General features: G+C 38.1%; 2 protein-coding genes across 2 annotated transcripts in view; one reads left to right on the top strand and one right to left on the bottom strand.

Annotated features, from left to right (window-relative positions):
• Positions 1-1,448: 1,448 nt before the first annotated feature.
• On the bottom strand, positions 1,449-13,888 carry prps1b (phosphoribosyl pyrophosphate synthetase 1B). Its single transcript, XM_084133503.1, has 8 exons — positions 13,724-13,888; positions 13,020-13,397; positions 9,990-10,173; positions 9,728-9,826; positions 6,502-6,626; positions 6,244-6,417; positions 5,841-6,000; positions 1,449-2,037 (listed from the first exon to the last, which is right to left on the bottom strand). Exons 2-8 carry the CDS (start codon positions 13,139-13,141, stop codon positions 1,945-1,947), a joined length of 957 nt encoding a protein of 318 aa, XP_083989629.1. The 5' UTR covers positions 13,142-13,397; positions 13,724-13,888; the 3' UTR covers positions 1,449-1,944.
• A 2,455-nt stretch (positions 13,889-16,343) lies between these two features.
• The window catches only part of kctd12b (potassium channel tetramerisation domain containing 12b), a 30,647-nt gene continuing 25,441 nt past the window's right edge, over positions 16,344-21,549 (top strand). The window contains exons 1-2 of the mRNA XM_084133737.1: positions 16,344-16,607; positions 16,788-17,687. Coding sequence (XP_083989863.1) covers positions 16,844-17,687 — 844 coding nt within the window. The 5' untranslated portion in view covers positions 16,344-16,607; positions 16,788-16,843. The remainder of the gene's footprint in view (positions 16,608-16,787; positions 17,688-21,549) is intronic.

Here is a 21,549-nt window from a genome sequence, read left to right as displayed (position 1 = left end):
CAGATATCGAAATCAAAGAATATAGGCGGTTTGTGGGTGGATTATTTATTTTTAATAGTGGATTCGGGTGACTCAAAGTGCACCAGATTAATGAATTTATTTTTAAAATTTACAAAATTTTCTTGCTGCCTACTGCCTAATGCCATTCTGTAGCCTACTGATTATCAGTTTGTCGCATGTTTAGACCTTGTATGTGTGTTACACAACACATGTTGCACTTGACGATCACGGTGGGGATTGATATGGTAGTGAACCATGATGGTCATAGAAGAAGTGAAGGAGCAGTACCCCCCAATTATGGTGGGGTAATTTGCACTCTGATATTAACTATTATAAAAGTACAAGTAAAAGGTAAAGTTACAAGAAGCTATACAAATAAAGCAAACAATTCAGTCAAACATACAAAGTCAGCGCTCGATCTAGTCTAACCATACAACGGTAAAGTTAAATAGCTTATAAAGTTATGAAACTTCCCCTCAGCCAAAACGATTGGCCAGGGAACAAATTATAGATTTACGAGACCAAAAATCGCCCGTTAGATATACACAAGACGAATTATATCTCATGTTTAACCACTACAGAGACGCCAGAGTCAGCGGCAAACCTCAGAACGACTAGCCGAGGAAAGGCTGTTCCAGGCGGGGTACATGACGCCGAGCGCCCGGTCATCGCTGGATCTCACAACTGGATAAAATGTTCATAAATCTTTATAAATAAACCACAGATTTGAGCTTTAAACAACTACATTCTCGCCTGAAAAACTCTTAAAACTACATTTCATGATACAGAAACAGTAGTATTATATTTCAACTGTGTTAAAAAATGGCGCTTCTTATGTTGTCATTCTCCGTGGCGCTGCCTTATCAGCTGTCAATCAAAGTTAACCACGCCCTTATTTGTCATACATTTTATATCTAAATACGATCTAAACTAACGAGTTAGAAAAAAATTCACCCCCCTCACAGTTGTCAGGCACTCGGAAGCTATCGAAAAATACAGTAAAAGTCCATGGGACCAACCTGTAAAAACATGAATTTATGCTGTGAAAACGGACATTTTAACATGGTGGTCTATAGACATTTGCTCCCTTTTGGGACCTCCCTCTAGCGGATTTTCGATGTATTGCAGTTTTTCGCACTTCCGGGTAGGCTTCATTTTTCATATTAGAATGTTGCCGCTTGGTTCCTGCTGGATCCTGCAGCCTTTCTGGCAACCTCGAGTCAGGGGGGAGGGGGAGGGGATACACCGCTCTACAGTAATTTGAAAGTGATTGCAGTACCAATTTTGGCCACAATCTTACATACGGCTCCTTTAAGTAAAAGTTTGTGTCACCACAGCACTTCTTTCAATTTAGCCCAGTATTTTGAAATATGATAACCAATTCAAATAAAGACATCAGAGAAATCAACCACACAGTAAAAACAAATCTGAGGGAAAACAGAGTGGAATAATGTAACCAAAAAGATTTTTATTGTTCATAGAAATGTTCATAAAAAGAGTTATTAAAAACATTCTTGCAAAATAAAATCAGGAAAATGAAATAAAAACAGCCAATATCTTTCAGACTCTACTGTTGAGCTCCAGCCTGCAAGAGGAACAAGCTAAAAATCACCTTTGTATAGTGAACAAAATCTTGAATTTCAAAATAAACCGTGTCCATTTGAAGAAGGCTGTCAAAGTCTTCTCTCTACAACTTATTCATAATGTGACTTAACGTTTCTCAAAGCATAGAAATGAATGCAAATAAATAAATGAGGTTGTCGTCACGATTAAGCTAACGTCTAACTTTCGGTCACAGATTGTAACAGCGATTTGTAAGTAAAACAGACTATGAAAACATCCCGTGTTTAACTTTCAGGAGGGAACCGTTGAAGTCTTGCTCTGGAAACACATGGCGTCAGGTGGGATCTCTTTGGGAATGATGAACGCAGAGAGCTGGAGATGTCACAGCGGCACGTGACTGAAGAGATACGAGACCGACTCGCCGTTGTGGGTCCTGCGGATGGCCTCGGCCAGGATCATGGAAATGTCGATAACCTGCAGAGATCAGATCATATCGTATCTGTCACAGCTTAAAGACAGGACATCTGTATGATAGCATCTCAAATGTATTTTAAAACATTTTAAATGACAATTTTATTCCCTTTTAAACCACTAGATTGCACAAAAACTCGCCACGGCACATTTCAGTACATGGGAACTATGCTGATCCTCCACACAACAATTCTGTGGTAATCTGATCTAATATTTAGTGATAAAAAAAAAAAAAAAAATGTTTTGTAGATATATGTAGCAAATAAGAATCGGTAAAATTACAATACATTATGACACAAAACTCTTGTCAATGATTTTCAGTTTTGTTGGTATAATATGGTATTAATCAGGGCTTAAGGCGAGACACTACAGGTGAATAGGGTAAAATTTTTAACTAGCAGATATCACCATGAAACTTTCCCAGTTGATTACCTACATTAAGATGAGAAAAAAACTGTATTACAAGTTTTCTGTAATTTAATGTTTAAACATGCAAATTATACAATATCTAATAAAATATGTACTAATTTGCATATAATCTGAGTATTGGATAAAGACACGGTAAAATTATTTTTTCATTGTGTTCACATATTAGATGGGGGAAAAATAACAGAGGGATTTATGGATATCTACTTTTGTTATCCTGTAAATCAGAATATACTGTCAATAGCCTTAAAAAAATGATTTTCGCCATGTTTTTTGGAATAAAATGTTATATAAATCAGGCTAGGAATAATATATATATATAAATCCCTCTGTAAATGTCTTCATAATATAACTAGGTACAAGACTGGATAGTTTGGTGTATATAGGTGCTACTGAAGTGGAGATTTCGGACTTGGAGAATGAGAGAAAGGTCATTTTGAGAAAACGGGCTTTAAAGATTTATCATCAGCCAATGAGATTGCACATTCAGCCCTTTTACTTTCACGATTGGTTGCTGATAAAAAGGAAATGACCATATTTGGATCCGACAGCATTGTACAGGAGAGAGAGAGCTATCCAGCGGTGCCTGTGATGACAGGGAGCAGACAGAGATCGCGGAGCAGCGGGAGGATTAAGAACGCCAACTTTTGTTGAATTTAGGAGAAATCTACAGACGCAAACAGACAAAGTGTAGTAAAATAAAGACCTAAATGTGTATTTCAGACTTTTTTTCACCACAAGTCTGAAAGAAGACATGTCATTGAAGACAAATATCCAAAAATCTCAAAATTGACCAGTAAAAAAAAAACGATGTTTTTGCCTGCAATGTCTCGCCTTAAAAACAAAGAAAATGAAAAGGGTTCACTCAGAGCAGAATCAGTATTTTAACGTTTGTTCATGCGTTCCTGCTGTAACATTACCGTTCTGAAAACAGTCTGATAAGAAAAAATACCGGTTAATAACGTTATTTTTTGCCTATACTATATACCAGAACGTGAATTAAAGCTTGTGATTAAAGCTCGTACAGAGAGACTGCATTGGAGACTGGCTCTGCTTGTTTGCAGTGCCAGGGTAAATAAAGGTGGTCTATGAATAAGTGCAGTGTTTTCTTTATTCCGAACACTGTGTGTAAAGACTAATGTTTTATGTATTTGAGGAGTGGAGAACAGTGTCTTTGGGACAGATTTACGAACACTCTTTTGGTGTTAAAAAAACGACTGTCAGGATTTCCTGAAGACACGCAGTGTAAAGTTAGCGCTGAACATGTGGACGGGGCTATTTTTGCGGCTGACCTTATTTATTTATGGGAGGAGAGAATTTAAATGAATCTCGCAAGGTGATTTTCTAAGGTTTGCGTTCGTCAATTTACTGGTGTTTGCGCCATTATTTACCGCCCAGAAAAACATGTCTTAAACCAGACGCTGCCTGGTAGATTGTGTTGGTCATTATTAGCGCTGCACAATTAATCGCACTGAAATCGTGCGCGATTTGGCAAAGGCTGCGATTATTTTATGTGCAGTTTGTCAGTGCAGCGGCTGATCGGTAGTAAACGCTGCTCCATCTGAACACCAGAGGGCGTCTCACACACACACACCCATCTGAACACCAGAGGGCGTCTCACACACACCACATGTCCATCTGAACACCAGAGGGCGTCTCACACACACAGACCACATGTCCATCTGAACACCAGAGGGCGTCTCACACACACACACACACACACACACCACATATCCATCTGAACACCAGAGGGCGTCTCACACACACACACACACGCACACCAAATATGCCCCGCCGCAGAAGTAGATAACGCACGTCGTTCCAGAAAAACCCCTATCGCTAGAGCTGAATAAACAGAAGACTGAAACACATGACTTATAAACACACGACTGCGTTTATTCTGTGTAAGAAGCACATCATCTCACAGAAGGATGAGCTCAGCTCTCGTTAGGAAGCGAGTTAAGAGTAAAAGCATGTTATTAAATGTCTTTTGTTGGAGGTTATTAAATGCTTCTCAAAGCGGTTTGACGCGTGTTGCTTTTTCAAATGCACGTTATAAGTAGGGCTGGGCAAAAAAAAAATTTTTTTTCGATTAATCGTTTTTTAATATGTGGTCGATTCAAAATCGATTCTCAAAGGCCACGAATAGATTTTTTTCCATATTTTGTATCTATCGCCCAAAAGCCAGTATTAGCTTTCCTACACAGATGCAGTCAGATCATTTCCATAATGACTAGGGCTGCACGATTAATCGCAATTTACATGTAATCGCACTTAAATCGAGTTGGCTTATCGCAATTATGAAATTGCAAAGGCTGCGATTATTTTTTTATGCGCAGCTTGTCACTGATGTACGGCTCTGTAAACACTGCTCCGTCTGAAAGCGCTGTGTGCTTGAGTCACTTATAACTAGGGCTGGGTATAGATTCAGATGTTCCAATTCGATTCGATTTCGGTTCCCGATTCGACTCAATGAATATAGTGAACAGTGAACGTAAGTTTACAAGTGGCTAATTAATAAAAAGAAATTAAGTGCCACAAACCTATATATTAAACTCGTTTTATTTTAGGTACACTTGGGTATATTAAAACAGAAGCCAACTCTGAAAACAGGATCCGGTTATTTTCAGCCTGCACTGAAAGCGTGAGAACTGCATGAGAAGAGTTTCAGTGGCATTAAACTATTATATATAATTCTGAATATAATGTATAAAAATGCAGTGAGGGAATATATGTGGGTCCTGATAATAATAAATAATAATATAATTTTAATAATAATAAATGTAATAATAAATGATTAAAAAAACTCTTCTTTATTTTGGCTTAAAATATTCGGATAGTATCGAATCGTGACTTGAGTGAATCGTTACACCTCTATGCCACAATGCAGTTTAAATAGTAGACAAAGTACAGTATGATGATATAGTTCTCAGTGATAAACCTGCTCTTACAATATCTGTTCTGTTAATAACCCTCTGTTGATCCGACTGTCCGTAGCGGTGATACAGAAACACCGAAGTACAAACTGTATATTTCACGGATGCCCTGGATCTGTGCCCCGGATAACTTAAAATGCCCGTTTTGCTGATAAATAAACATGAATATTTTGGCCCAGGTAACTTCGTTATCCCCGTGGTACTCAAACTTTTAATGCATCTGTGCTTTTGTTCAGAGTTTTTCTTTTTTTTTTTTATGACAGGGAAAACTAATAAAAAACCTTTTTGTTTTCATCTCAACATTTGTTTAGACATTAAGCAGTTTTTGGACCAAATTATCCATTTTGAAATAAAAAAAAACAAACAAAAAAAAATGCTATGATGATTCAATACAGACTGAATTCAGCGCTTCGATCTGAATCAGAGATTCCTGGCATGACAAACCTGTATTTTGGGGCAGTGTTTCATCTTCTCCTCCTGAGGAATGGTATTGGTCACGACTACAGCCTCAAAGCAAGCGTTGTTGATGCGTGAAATGGCCGGTCCAGAGAAGATGCCATGGGTCAGGATGGCATATACTTTGACTGCACCCGCTGATATTAACCTAGATACAGAAAGAAAGAAAAAAAAAGAATTACACAAGGAAAACACAACTAAATGATGCAATAAATATTAAAAACATTGGAAACAGCCATGTTTTTTTTCTTTCTTTTTTTTTCTTCTTATTTACAATTTTTAATAATATATTGCTTTTAACTGTTTTTTTCCTCCATGACCAGAGAAGTATTCTGAACAACATCTGCTATTCAAATAACATGTTTTATTATTATTTGTGCTAGTTTCTTACTTATCAGCAGCGTGGCACACGGTACCGCATGTGTCTGCCATATCATCAACCAATATGGCCACCCGGTCTTTCACATCTCCAACCAGAACCATGCGGTCCACCTCATTTGCCTTTTTCCTTTCTTTGTGAATAAGGGCAAAGTCAACATTTAGCCTGTCTGCAATGGAGGTCACCCTGTCAATGGAGAAACAGCTCGGTCAGCAGTTACACGTGCTAAGAGCAAAACCGAACATGCCGTAATTCAGGCGGCCGACTGACCTCTTGGCTCCTCCAGCATCAGGTGACACAATAGTGCAGTTCTTCCATTCTGGGATATTCTCCTTAATCCATTTCAAAACGGCCGGCTCTGCATATAAATTGTCCACTGGAATGTCGAAAAAACCCTAAAAAAGGAGGAGAACCAATTCAGATCTTTGAGGTCGATTCCCACACCTCTTCATGCATTCTGCTCATCAGTGATCACTGAAAGATAATGTGTAGGTACAAAGATAGCATCACTATATTTTTTGTTAATATGTTTTTTTGATAGTCCACTTAGACGTGCTGCTAACTACTGTTGAGGGGTAAATGTGGCTGAGTCGTCGTGAGCAGATGTAAACACTCAGGAGAAGTTGGATGAGTTTAAACAGATGGGATCTTTTTATTTACCCCAATTAAGGCCAAAGAAAGGCAATACAAATTTACAAGAAAAAAAAAAGAAAGAAAAAAAAAAAAGAAAAAAAAATACTGTTTAGTAAATAAAATAAACTGACATGGGAGTCCAAAAATAAAACACAATCAAAATTTTGCAGCTGCTTAGAAATTGACCTTTACACAAGCCACTATATGGAGAGCATCACACAGACTTATGTCCTCTCATCTCACCCTCCTCCCAAATGAATCAAGCTACTCGTCTTTATAGGACTAAAGGCACCCCTGAAATTGGCACATACATACCAACACAAAATTACAATACAGGGGTGGCTCAGGTGAATAGTCCATAAATGCTTAAAAAAAACAGCCAAAATACTACATCTATAAAACTAGACAATTACAAAATATTATTTCTATGGTTCCAGCTAACATTTGGCAAAGCCACAAGTCATATTAACAGCCAAAAAATTAATAACTCAAACTCCGGGTCACTTCCAATTGACCCGGAAGTCATAGCGTCATTTAAACCCCACAATTGCGGCAAAAATTCCCTTACACAAACAAACGGAGATGCCAGTAAGACACAAAGATGGTATGTCAAAGCTATGTTCCTTTTAAACTAAATAAACAGATACATAATTAACGAAAACATGTATTGCGTGGTTATTGAAACTGGTTATGATTGTGAAACAAATAGCATGGTTTTCAACAGTAAAATATGTATTGATAGTAGTAGCTATAGCATATAAATCACCGTAGTATTCGATATTAAAAGTGTGCACACGAAAGCTACGGGATTACTGTGGGGGTTTTGATAAAAGGCTAGGTTACCGCTGATTTGAAACAGTATGAGGATTAACAGAACACATTGACACGCTTGACAAACAAATACAGGCAACATTTGCACTCAGTCTTTGTGAACTGGAATAGGTAGCGCATCGCTGCCGTGACGGTAGCTATGCGCCCCGTCACAACTACAAGTAACTTTATGACTACATGTCAACCTAACACTCTACTAATACTCTTGAGAGTTAGTTGACATGTAGTTGCAGTTACTTATAGTTAGTAGCAGGGCTTGACATGGCCACAATTTTGACATCAATACCATGAGAAAATTTTTTTTTTTAAAAATATTGTCTCATAATTTGGCAGCAGGTTTATTAGGCATCTGTCACTTTAAGACCTGACGCACAGATCCATTATATTGTCACACATGCGTTTTCTTTCTCAACTGTTTATGTTCACTTAAAGCATCACTAGCCGCGTTTCCATTACCCTTTAAATTGCGCAAATTGAAATTGCGAATTGAAAATACGCCCAATGGAAACACGTCAATTTCGCAAAAATTCCCATTTATCGCAAAAAAGTTTTTACGCTCGCATGAGGTGGTTTTTCAGGCAATTCGAAAAAGAAATATTTCGCAAAACTGCAATGGAAACAGTTTTTGCGCATTTACAGTCACCTGACTTAGAAGGCGTGGTGTGTTTGGACAGAATACGAGACAGAGCTCTTTATTAAATTCATAAAAGACAAAAGAATTACAGGAATAATGGATTCTAAACCTCAAAGAAATGCCACAATCCAGACCTCGGAGCAGAAATGAGTGAGAAACACCTCAAACACAGTATAAGGGTCTTTCCTTGCCATTAATGCTTGGATAACACGCCTACGTCTCCTTCCATTAATAATAATAATGTCTAGTGCGGCGGCTGTGATATATATAAACCTACCAACGTCCGTTGGCATGATTTTTGGAATGACTTATCGCGAGAGGAAAAATGACATTTTAGTCGCATAACATCGGTCACAATAGTTTTTTATTGATATTTAGAGAAAAAAAAAAAAAACGCAAAAGTTTTACGCACATCTGTAATGGAAATGCGCCTACTAATTGTGTGTTTACATCAATACTCGCCAAGACTTGTATTTTGACATTATTTTGTGCGTATTTGACTGTTTAAGCGCAACTACATTTAGTACTGAGAGGCTTTATGTGCTGCACTTTGGGTGTGAGCACAAAACCTGCGGGAATGAGTAAAATTATGCACAATACATGCATTCCCAAGCACCCTGTAACACCAACAATATTCATCCGGAGCAAATGAATCGAGTGAGTGAGGAGAGACGGGGTTTGTGTTTCACTCGCTGTCTGAGAAATGAGAGAAAGAGCAGCTGGTGCCATGTATCCATTCTGCAAAAGAATTTGGGTAACACTTTATTTTACAGTGTCCTTGTTACATGTGTTACATGTACTTACCATAGTAATAACAGTAAATTATGCACAATTACATGCAACTAACCCTCAACCAAATCCTAATCCTACCCAAAGTAAAGTACATGTAGTTGCTTAATATTACTCAGTACTTAAATATATACTTACACTGTAACAATGACACCTTAAAATAAAGTGTAACCACAATTTGTATTGGAAGCGTTTCAGATATTTCAGTGTCGAGATGTATTGAAAAATCTATATTTTTGACAACACTTCATTGCACTTAGTTTATTATTTCAGATGCCTTTTTAAAAGACTACAATAGAAAAATGTATACATTATATATATAATTCAACCCCCCAAAGTGACTGTGTTACACACGCCACGGCTGAAACACACACGCATTTGGCGGTTGATGGGTGTTAATGTCAAGCCCTGGTTAGTAGAACGTCTAAAGGTAACTATCGAAAAAAAGACTAACCTTTATTTGCCCCTTATTCTCACTCTACACCAAAAATCTAGAAGGAAGTGTGTTCACTATAATCAGCACCTTTTTTTCCTGTCAATTTTTATATCTAAAACACACTAAGTTTGTTTGTTTTATCACTGAACGGTTTTCAGCGCCATCAAACCCACCTGTATCTGAGATGCATGCAGATCCATGGTTATGATGTGGTCGGCACCAGAGACCGACAGCATGTTTGCCACCAACTTGGCAGAAATGGGTGCCCGAGACTGCAGAGGACAGATGAGAAGATCACACATCATTACACGACACTTGACTGATTCATTAAAGTATCCAACCTACTTTCCAACAAACTACAAAACATTCAGCAAGCATGCACACAAATGTTCACAGATTACATCCCAAATAATGGCATTTAACCGTTCAGCCCACCTTATCCTTCTTGTCTTGCCGGGCGTAAGGGAAGCATGGGATGACCGCTGTGACTCGGCAGGCTGATGCGATCTTGCAGGCGTTTATCATTATCAGAAGTTCCATAAGGTTATCATTAATTTCGCCACAGCCACTCTGGACGATGTAGACATCCTCCCCGCGGACACTCTCACCGATCTCCACACTGCACACGAGGAGGAACGGGTCACAGTTAGCAAAGCACCTCTGCGTATAGACCTGACCCAAATCAACGGGTGCATTATACTGTAAAACATTACACTATTGTACATCAACAAATAAAACTTCTCTTACAAGTAGAACATTTGTTTCATATAGTGGTGAAATTTGTCCACCGGTAGATTTCAGCTCATGTGACGTCGCTGTGGTCATGAAGGCTTATCGCTTGCATGTGTTTTTAAGTATTGCGGTTAAAAAAAACTGTGATTTTAAACCGTTGAAACGCAGTAAGCAGCGAAATACAACTGATTTTGCTATATGCGCGTGCTGTCTGAGCGACTGTTTAACAATTAAACACACATACTTGTGTATTAAAGTTATCATGCATTTGCAAGTAAACAGTCATTTTGTCTTAAGTGAACGTAAACAGTGGAGAAAGAAAACACACAAGTGTATTTGATCCGTGCAGTCGGTCTTAAAGGGACAGCAGCCTAATTTACCTGCTGTCGTTATTAATGCTAATCAAACAACAACAAAAGAGAAAAAATATCTCACTGCTCTTGACTGAATCACTTTTGTAAATTTAATAAGAATAAACATTTTTTTTGACTATGCAGTTTTTTTTAATACATTTGATTACTTTTGTCTTTTTTCTATTGTAGTTTGTTTTCCTATATGCTTGAAGTTCGTTTCTTTGTTCTTTCTTTATCACAGTTTACTTTTCTGCAGTAAGCTTGAGAGCCTAGTAAGCTTTTTTTTGTGTGTGTGTGTACTTAGGCCAGTATTAGTTTTTTGTGATATTTTAAAAGGTGACAAGAATTATTAGCCTACATTTTAATGGTCATCAAAAATGTATATCATAAAAACCTTATTTAAAGCAAAAATAACTATATTGTAATATATAGGCTAGTTATCATGCAATAAAATTAAACTCATATCATATGGGATTTTGGTCATATCGTTCATCCAAAAAATGTACTCACCCTCATGTTCCAAACCTGTATGACTGACTTTATTGTACTGAACACAAATGACTCCATAGTAAAAAAAAAAAAAATATATATATATATATATATATATCATACTATGGAAGTCAATGGGGCACATCAATTGTTTTGTTTGTCATATTCTTTAAAACATATTTTATGTTCAACAGAAGAAAGAAACTTGGAACAACCTGAGGGTGAGTAAGTGATACATTTTAATAAAAAGTAAACTTTCTTTTTTTTGTGTTAACTAAACCTTTAACGCTGCGAAGCAAAACGTTTGGAGTATATCATAAGCCAGGGGTTCCCAAACTTTTCCATGACAAGGCCCCCCAAATACCACTAGGTTCTGGCCAAGGCCCCCCTTTTGCAGGATGTGTTATTGAACCCATCGACAATACCACGCAAATGTAGAGATAAATAAATAAAACATCTAGGTGAGCATCAGATTATGTGATGGTGTTTGATACCAGCCAATAAGAAAGATTATAGAAATGCACCATTACAATCTGTCATTGAGTTTGACCTGCTGATACAGATTTTAGCCGATTTCGATTTCATTTTTTATAACCACTTTACAGCACACACAAATATTTATTTATTTAAAACAACACTTTTACCCAAACTGATTAATGAAAACAAGTTTAAATGAGTAAATTTTCTATAAATATTTTTGAGTCTTCATTTTCTTTTCTGACATAGCCTACCCCAGTTCTTGTTAAAACACTCTATACATGCAAATTATGTGCATTTTAGGTACTTTTTGTATGAAATCATATTTATTTTCTCATGCGACGCTCCTGCGTGACGCTCACGCGCTGCTCCTGCTCGCGTTGCGAATCAATGCACTCATTGATTAACATGCATGATGGATGATGATGTTAATCATGCGGCGCCCGAGTGTATTTATTTGACCAATCGGCATATGTCAGACTGAAAATCACGTGAAAATCGGCCAATTCCGGTCACCAGCCGATCAATCAGTTCATCTCTAAGAGATTAGCATTAAAAGTATAATGTTCAGATAGGCTATGCAACAAATTAGTATAATGCTATTTCATAATATTTTTACGTTTTTTTAACTTTTTTTCCTCCCCAACTTTGAAAACCCCGGTCATAAGCTACATTGCCAAAAAAAAAAAAAAATTGATAAACGATCACCATGATGTAATCGTTGGGCAACGTGTGTGCAATCTGAATCAGGTAACTTAATCACTAAGTATCGTCTTACATCTAAGCTACTATATAACCATTTGAAACCATCAATGAAACATTGTTCTTGTTTTGTAAAAGTACACCGGAGCACGAAGGCGTGCTATGAAATAAAACACTCTTTATCAGTGTTTCTCATAGCAAACCGATAAGCAGTGACTGTAAATACAGCGCGCTCAGGGATATTTCACATGGAGTCAGACCAATAATTATTCCCCTATTGAACGAATAAATGCACATTACGGCCTTGTGACAACATTTAAGTGACCCACCAGACTCTCATCGTGTGAAATGTAATTAAATCGATCATGTGGGGAGCATAAGCGAAGCAATCACAGAATGACTGAATGCTCTTGGTCTCAAGGTGCATAAACTCAATTGATACTAATATAACTGTACATTCAACAGACGTTTAGTGTTTAAATAATATTTAATGGCAATATTAGTCACAAAACGTACGTTGAAACTGAAGCATATAGGCATCGCTTTGCATGCGGACGCACAGCATTCTGGGAATTGTAGTGTTTTCAAACCCACGTGGGCCGCTGGTTGGTCTTTATGTGAACTACAACTCACAGCAGCCCGCGAGTAACGGCACTCCAACATCATAAACTAACATATAACGTCAACCAGATAATTTCCAGGAATAACTCACCACGTCTCTTGGTTGCTAAACTTTTTCGTTACCACCTTCCCCAAATCCAGTCCGAGGCGGTCCGCGATCTTCTGGGACAGATCCTGGTGGGAGCTCCCGCTAAAAATTTTAATATTGGGCATTTTTTTTGTTTGTTTATTTTTTAAAAGATCGTACAGGAAATGGAGTAACTCCCAATAAACAGAGAGAGAGGTGTGATTGCTGAGATATTTTCTATCCGATGTCGATCCCTGAGTGCGAGTCTCCACTACCTCTCGGGCATTGTTGATCTCAGACGGAGCGCGCGTGACGTCACCCGCTGGCCACGCCCTCTTCTTCTGCTTCGCCTTGGGTTTAATGGCGGTTCACAAACCAGATGAACTGTATCATCGCCACCGACTGGAGTGTTAGTGTAAGGAAGGAAAACAAAACAAAAATAAAATAAAGAAATAAAGAAGTCATCCTAGAGCCTATGCAAAGTGAGATTTCAATGTTATTTTGAACACTGAACTAGGAAATATCCCTTTGACATCTGGTCAGCTTGAGATCTTCAGGCCTATTTTAATATTTAGTAAACAATGTATCATGATATTAAAAAATATTGGGCTGCACGCATTTACTTGTAGCCTACCATTTATCTATTTTATATGATGATCCAACCCTTAGCTGAACTGTTCTATCAAGCAAAATAGTAGGCCTAGTTATCCGATTAATCATTAACCTACCTTTAACCCCTTTGCTCCATTAACTTTATTACAGTTCCTCCTAGCATGTCTTTTCAAAAATAAAAATATACATTTTCAGTATAAAAATATATCTTCTTTGTTTACTTGTGCCTTACTTATGTCTGTCTCTAAACATACGGCAGAATCTACTGCATTATTCACACTAAAATAATCCCTTTCCTTTCAACATAGTTCAGTCCACAATCATTAACTCTAAATAAATAAATAAAACACACACACACAAATTTGATGTTAATGTGATAAGCCTAGTTGGCTGCATTATGCTTATCCTTGGCTGGCTTAAAGACAGAAATGAGGTTTATTTGTTTCCACGAAGGAGGATAAAGTATTTCATGCTTTCTTAAAGAGGCGCAGTATTGCATTCAAATACAAGCTATTCTTTCCATTACCAACAACATTTCTGTAACGCGGTTAGATGTTCAGCGGAAGAAGGAGGTGGTGAACGAACTTTCGTCTTTCTGACCATGTCTCACAGACATCCACTTCCTCCCCTACAGAATCACAGGCTCGAATGACCCCATAGCAACCTGTGTGTAGCTTCAAGAGACCCACCATACATCTGTGTTGGGTTCTATTTCCTTTGTGGTTTCAATACATTATGTATGTCTTCATGAGTGACAGATAAGAGAACATCTCCATTTAAAGGTTTTAATGTCATATAATGACATTGTGAAGCAGTCATTTTCCATTGCTTTTGCTTTTTTTTTTTTTTTTTGAAAGTTTGAGCATTGAAACAAAAATGAAACCCATTGACTTCCATAGTAAGAAAAAATAATAAGTCAATGGGGTCCATCAACTATTTGGGAACCGACATTCTTCAAAATATCTTCTTTTGTGTTCAGCAGAAGGAAGAAACTCATACAGGTTTGAGTAAATGCGATGGATCTCTCTCTCTCTTGCTGAGAGAGTGTGTGGGGAAACTCATGAAGGATATGTGGGCTGAGGACGCCCCCTTTGTTGACCTTCTCAGTCCATACACCTGACGACAGATATTAAAACATAAAAAAGACTAAAAAGAGCTCTTATCAAAATATGCTTGCAGGGATTTTAACAAGCTCCTCTGTAAACTGTAAATGATTGATTGCAATCACTAATTCATTCAGTGTTTCAGTGACAGTCCCCCACAATAACCCAATAATGTCGAAGCAAAAGAAAGAACAGCAAATCACAGATATCCCAAATATTCACAGTTAGTCTGCAGCACTATATGAACTTAATCTATCATCTGGAAATGCTTGTTTTGTCACATGTGTTAATGTAAATAGATTTGAATATAGTCGTCTCGGCTTGCCACTTTCTGTTTCAACCTCTGCGTTTGTTTTGTTGACTATCGTTTTATTCTTTTAGCTCATTCTTTTATAGTCTCATTTTTCTTATTTTACAGACAATGACGGAAAAGGGAGAGGAATGGGATCCATTTTTCACCTGCATGGCACAAAGTCACCTCAGCTTTTCTGATAAAATAGAAAATAAATCACAAAATGCCCTTGTGACTTGCTTTCATTCAGTGGAACAGAATAGTCTGTTCAAGGTTAGTTTCAAGCTTCAATAGCTTTCACCAAGAACTCTTTGCAGTTTACAGTGCAGAAACAAAAGATTGAAGAAATGCTGACACTGAACGCAGGGTGCAATTGATTAAAGCCCAAGCTTCTCGATTCTGAATGAAGCGAGGCCGTGTCACGTTGATTTCATTTCATTTCGGGTTGTTTTTTTTTTCTTCTTTTGCAATATGGTAAATTAATTTAGAACAAAACAATAGTTATCATTTTAACCGTCCATGTTGATGAAGAAGATATTTGTAAGAGAGTGTAAAAACTGTACAAATTGTGTTAAAGGAACTATAAGTAGATTTCTGACTCCTATATGTAAAAATACTCATATTCATAGTTGCGAGCATTAGGTTAAATATTTTTAGAAGAAAACATTGCTTTATGCGAGAGAGAGAGAGAGAGAGAGAGAGAGAGAGAGAGAGAGAGAGAGAGAGAGAGAGAGAGAGAGAGAGAGAGAGAGAGAGAGAGAGAGATGTGTTTAATGAAGCTCTTTTAGATTGTGATTCTGAAACATCTGGTCAGGGCTTTCTATCCACTAGATGTCAGTGTTTCATAAAATTGTATTATTGTGTGGTACTTTCTAAACTTAATCTGAATGTAATTTTTTTTTAAATGTACTGAAAATATATGATTAACACACTTACTAATGTGAATAAAATGCAGGAAAAACTTCCCAAAAATTAGATCAATTGAATAATAATGTTAGCAACACTAATAATAATGTTATTAGTAGAGAAATAATGTAATAAATTATATAAAAAAGCATTATTATTAAAGATGAGTGATAATGATGAACATAGAAAAATAAATCACAATTATGAAACGCCTTAAAATGTATTATTTCTTGCACTGATACGTTTAAGAGATAACAGAAATTGCAAATTAAAAGACTTCTGGTAAAGCAGCAAGAGTTTTCATCTCATGTAGTATGCATTATTTATATACACGATTGCGGATGACGCGGAGGCGGGGTTAACGTCGATGACGCGGCAATATATGGGCGTGGCCAGAGCGCGGGATTATTATGGTCCAGCTTGCAGTGCGCAGCACAGAGTGCGAGGATGAGCGAGTGGAGCTCCGTTACACTCATCCTGTGAGAAATGGATCATCACAACGCTTTATCATTCACATCTATTTCTTCCACGGACATGTAATACGCAAAATCAGCCCTTTAGATGGCATTTTCAACAGTGACTGACGGTAGACGTCTGTGAATTGGACGTTTGGAAAACCTTCGATTATGGACATGGATAATTGAAAGGAACATCATCTGAAAACTACTATGTGCATTTGCTTGGCAGTGTTTGACATCGGTGAGCTTTTCTGAGCCATGTATGCTAATTTACATGAATTTTGAACTCATTTTCTGAAGGATTATTATGTATAAATTGTGTTTTGCAACTGTGATTGTGAACTGGAGACGTATTTGTCACATATCTCTGACCTTACAATAGCCTACTCCACTATCTACACAGTGTGAATTGTTGTTCCAGGTCGACAGACTTTTTAAATCCAAGTGTCACCAAGTGTCGTCTTAGTATTCTGAAATATGGCTTTACCCGACAACGCCTCCGGCATTCCCGTAGAAGAACTGGCCTTTCCAGAAATTATCGAACTGAACGTAGGAGGTCAGGTGTATATAACCCGCTACTCGACTTTAACAAGTGTGCCAGACTCCCTCCTGTGGGACATGTTCAGCCAGAAGAGCACCAAAAACCTGGCTCGTGACACCAAAGGTCGTTTTTTCGTCGACAGAGATGGCTTTCTGTTTCGCTACATTCTGGACTACATGCGGGACCAGCAGCTCGTCCTTCCGGAACATTTCCCGGAGCGTGGACGGCTTCAGCGGGAGGCCGAATTCTTCAACCTCCCGGATCTGGTTAAACTGTTGGCGCCGAAGATCAGTAAGCAGAACTCTCTGGGCGACGAGGGCTGCCAGAGCGACCCCGAGGACCCCTCGCCCAGCGCCGAGATCCCCCGAAACCTCGCCTCCCTCGGGGCGGCCGCGTGTTCAGGCCTGGTGTCCGGCGCCGGAGACGGCAAGTGCTCCGGGTTCATCACCATCGGCTACCGGGGCTCCTACACTCTCGGCCGGGACAGTCAAACAGACGCCAAGTTTCGACGAGTGGCTCGCATTATGGTGTGCGGGAAGACTTCTCTTGCCAAGGAGGTTTTTGGGGAGACGTTGAACGAAAGCCGTGACCCTGATCGCCCCCCAGAGCGCTACACGTCGCGCTATTACCTAAAGTTTACTTTCTTGGAGCAGGCGTTTGACAGGTTAGCCGACGCCGGTTTCCACATGGTGGCCTGCAACTCCACAGGGACCTGCGCCTTCGCCCATGAGCAGACTGATGACAAAATCTGGGCCAACTACACCGAATATGTATTCTACCGTGAGTGAACTTACACCCGTGTTCCTGCGTCTCCTCCCTGCCTCCCAGACCAGAGATCACCTGCAATACACGTAGAAGCTTCTAGATCTCAAACCCCACCACCTTCACCAGACTTTCCCACGTCCGAGCCCTTAATGTCTCTCAGCTAACCTCTCGAACCCCATTGATCTTCCCCTCACCAAGAGACTGCCTTCCCCTTTCTCTGCTTTCACAGCTTGTGAGAAACACAGTGTTGCACTGTTGTCATATTTTGTCCGGAAATGATCTGCTAATCTAGGAGGCTTGAGCCATTTGAAAGGGCTTCTCTTCTGTCAGCCAAATTGTTGGACGTATTATAAAGCTTTTGAGCTGATGGCCATTTTTTGATGAGAAATAGATATTATGTAATTGTGAGTCATTATTATCATGTGTAACCCTGAGGCCAAACGGAGAGGGAATCCACTAGGCTTTAAAAAGGCTTTATTTTAAGGTGACGTAGTTACTACATGTGCTTACTATAGTAATAACTGTAAACTATGCATAATTACAAGTAACTAAACCAAACCCTAACCGTAACTCTATTTTAAGTACATGTAGTTAATTAACATTACTTAATACGGTTACACTCTATTTTAAGGTGCCATTGTTACAGTGTAATTATGTAAGTATTGAGTAATATTAATTAACAACATGTACTTACTATAAGGGTAGGATTAGGTTTTGGTTAAAGGGTCAGTTGCATGTAATTAAGCATAATATACTATGGTAAGTACATGTAACATATATGACACTGTAAAATAAAGTGTTACCCTTAATACTTATTTGAGTCAGTACAATGTGTAACCAAAGGTTATAAAGCCCTCTTTACAAATAGATGCAGTTACTGCATGTGGATATTCAAGTGTCACTGTGAGACCAAAAGATGTAATAATACAAAATATTTCAAGTGGAAAAAAAGGTGTTTTGCTTTGAGGATATTCACGTGTCACACTATGTTAATTTTTAACTAACTAGCATTAGTGAACTGTGAAGGCAGGTTATAAAGTAGGCATTAATCAAGCAGAACGGTATAGCGTCACCTGACAGTATCAGGGCTGTATTGGCTGTGGTAGAAGCTTTCAGTGTTTCATCTGTGTACGGTTAGAGGACGTGAGTTCAGAAAAGTCAAGTTTCCAGTTCAGTTGAACCATAGCCATACTGTATTTTGTTGTTTATTATCAATCAAACATTTCAGTTGCTTACCTTTCTAATTTTTCATATACTAATATTAGTGTTGTTTAATGAATTTAATGTCTTTTGAAATTTATCTTATTCATATGTAATGATAATACATGTATCATCAATTATATTCAGTAATTGATGTTTGGATATTTAAGCAAGAGCCTATATTTTTAATTCATGAAGGTGAGATTAGTTTTTTTTTTGTGTGTGTGTGATTTGTGTTTTTTAGAGCTTTAAATTTCAGGTATTTCCTACAAGCACATCCTTTGTAATCTCAGGCTTGAGTTATAAACTGTAACACAAAATCTCACAGTGGGCTTTTAGTTATGAGATGCCATTTGGGATAATAAATATCATCCCGTAATTTATTTTATGTCGATCAGAAATTAAATTAATCCCTTAATCTTAATTTCCTGATAGTCTTTTTTGCTAACCTCAAAGTGTCTTTATGAAAGCATGAATAAAACACAATTATTCAACAAGTATATCTGTCCTAAATATAAATCAAATGTATGTATTTAATGTATTTCAACATTATTCGAAACAGGCCAAAAATGATATACTGTACAAACACATTTCCAGTTTCATCAATAAAACGAAGTCAAATTTAAATGAAAGCAACAGTGAATGCTGTATTTAGATAAGGCAGTCTTTCGTGTCTCAATTTCTGAGCCTTATTCACCAGAGACATTTCTATATTCAATACCAATTTGCAAGCATAAAAGATTAAGCCCATGTAAAAACAGCCAGAAACAGCATGAGATTCACTGAATTAAATTTTGTTTATTCCGTCTTATAAACCCTGGAAGCAATTTTTTGAAGGGTGAATTTGGCAGATCTGCTTTGCTTAGTGAAAGTAAAGAAAAATGGAAGCATTAGATCAGATTATTAAATCTCCGTCCCCCAAAGTCTCTGCTCCGCTGAACCCTCTGTTATCATGCTTCCTCCCGGTTTCTCACTTTCATTTTGCTCTTGCGTCCTCTCCGCCGAGACTTCAAAGCGTGAAAACCAGGACAAACCTTTAACCAGCTCAGTCAAAGCAGATTACCCAACCAGCCTTTGTGTTGCTGTGTCTAATCTATCTAATTAAGATTGTGCTGGAACACTGAGCAGCTCACAGTTCACTCCAGTGAGGGAACATCACGTCTTCAAAGCTCAGTTATTATAGAAGCCATTCAACAGTTCAAACAGATAACCTGAGATCACTGACACCAGAGCTATCGTCCAGGTGTCTGAAACATCAACATCTCTGAGTTGGTATATGATGAGAGAAAGTGAGGTTTCAGAAGGTCTGAAACCCCACTTCAGTACAGCCAAATAGAGTTGGGAAAAGTACTTACTTTGGTACCAAGTCGGTACTGAAATTTAAAAAAAATGTGACCAGCATTTCCCTCTCGCATTTTGAGCACTGTTGAACGGATTCTTAAACACCTCTGATTGGCCGTTGTGTTCACACGCTCAACATATATGTCTGTGGTTGGCTACAGTGATCAACAATGACATCTTTGACACTCTTCATCGAGCGCTTACACAGATACACACGGGAGCGTTTGAAACCAGGCGTCTATCAGCGGATCCCTAATATATCCACTGATAGACGCCGCTTTCAAACAGTCGCGTGTGTATGTAAGCGCTCGATGAAGAGTGTCAAAGACAACATGTTTTTGAAGCATTGATCATTGTAGCCAATCAGAGACATCCTGTATATGTTGAGCACGTGAACACAATGGCCAATCAGAGACTAAAGGTTTTGGCACTTGCTATGTGAACACACAAAAAAATCATGGACATGATTCGAAAAGGTTAAATGGTCCTGAAACAAAATAGTCACACTTGTGCTCCTCGCGGTCAAAAATGAGCGCATTGGAAATGAATGGGAGACGGATTTCATCTAGTAAAAACTTTTGGTACTGCGTTCAAAAAGTTCACTTTAAAAACTTTTTTCACTTCAGCAATAATTTGCCAAGTGTCGTCTTTAAAAAGAGATCAAACTCAAGTCTGTGCTTTAAAGCATTCAAGATTTACGACAGTTTTAAGTTGGAAATTTAATTTTCAGGTCTATGCTCAAAACGTGAAAAACTCAAAAAGCGTCAAAAACTCAAAAAGTGAAAAACGTCAAAAAGCGTCATCTATGAGTTTATATAGGGATAAAGGGATCCACTGATAGACGCCTGCTTTCAGACACTATCGTGTGTATCTGTGTAAGCGCTCGGTGAAAGAATCCGAAAATGGTATCGTCACATTTTTAACATTTCAGTACCAACTTAGTACCGAAGTCTGTACTTTTGACAACTCTTCAGCCAACCATCTCAAACACATGCTGCAAACGCTCATAGATCCTGTTAATAAATGTAATGATACTTAGACACTGCACAGGCTGAATCAGATGGAGCTGAAACACCATCTGGCCACGGGACAGGCTCCAGCATCCCCGCGACCCTGTAAGCAATTTGGCAAATGGACTTTCTTAATACTCGTTCCTGGCCTTACTGTTCATCATCAGTGCATTTAATTCCAAAGAAGAAAAAAACTGTTACGGAACACAGATTTTAAACAATCATATCACTTCCCTGTTTTAATTGGAAATATGTCTAACTACGGAAGTAAAATAGGCTACAAATGCCATTTCATATCGACTTTATGTGTGTCGTAGACGTATGTT

The sequence above is a fragment of the Abramis brama genome, assembly GCF_963993115.1.
Source record: "Abramis brama genome assembly, chromosome: 13".
Lineage (NCBI taxonomy): Eukaryota > Metazoa > Chordata > Actinopteri > Cypriniformes > Leuciscidae > Abramis > Abramis brama.
The sequence above is the reverse complement of the archived record's forward strand: the minus strand, read 5'-3'. Positions and strand labels throughout refer to the sequence as shown.

Bases quoted from the DNA above. Each gene is read 5' to 3' on its own strand.
- prps1b (XM_084133503.1), bottom strand. From the start codon at position 13,141: ATGCCCAATATTAAAATTTTTAGCGGGAGCTCCCACCAGGATCTGTCC. The intron at 9,827-9,989 runs GTGGGCTGAACG...TGTCCTCTGCAG, and splicing joins GGCAAGACAAGAAGGATAAG to TCTCGGGCACCCATTTCTGC. The intron at 2,038-5,840 runs GTTTGTCATGCC...TGATCTCTGCAG, and splicing joins AACACTGCCCCAAAATACAG to GTTATCGACATTTCCATGAT.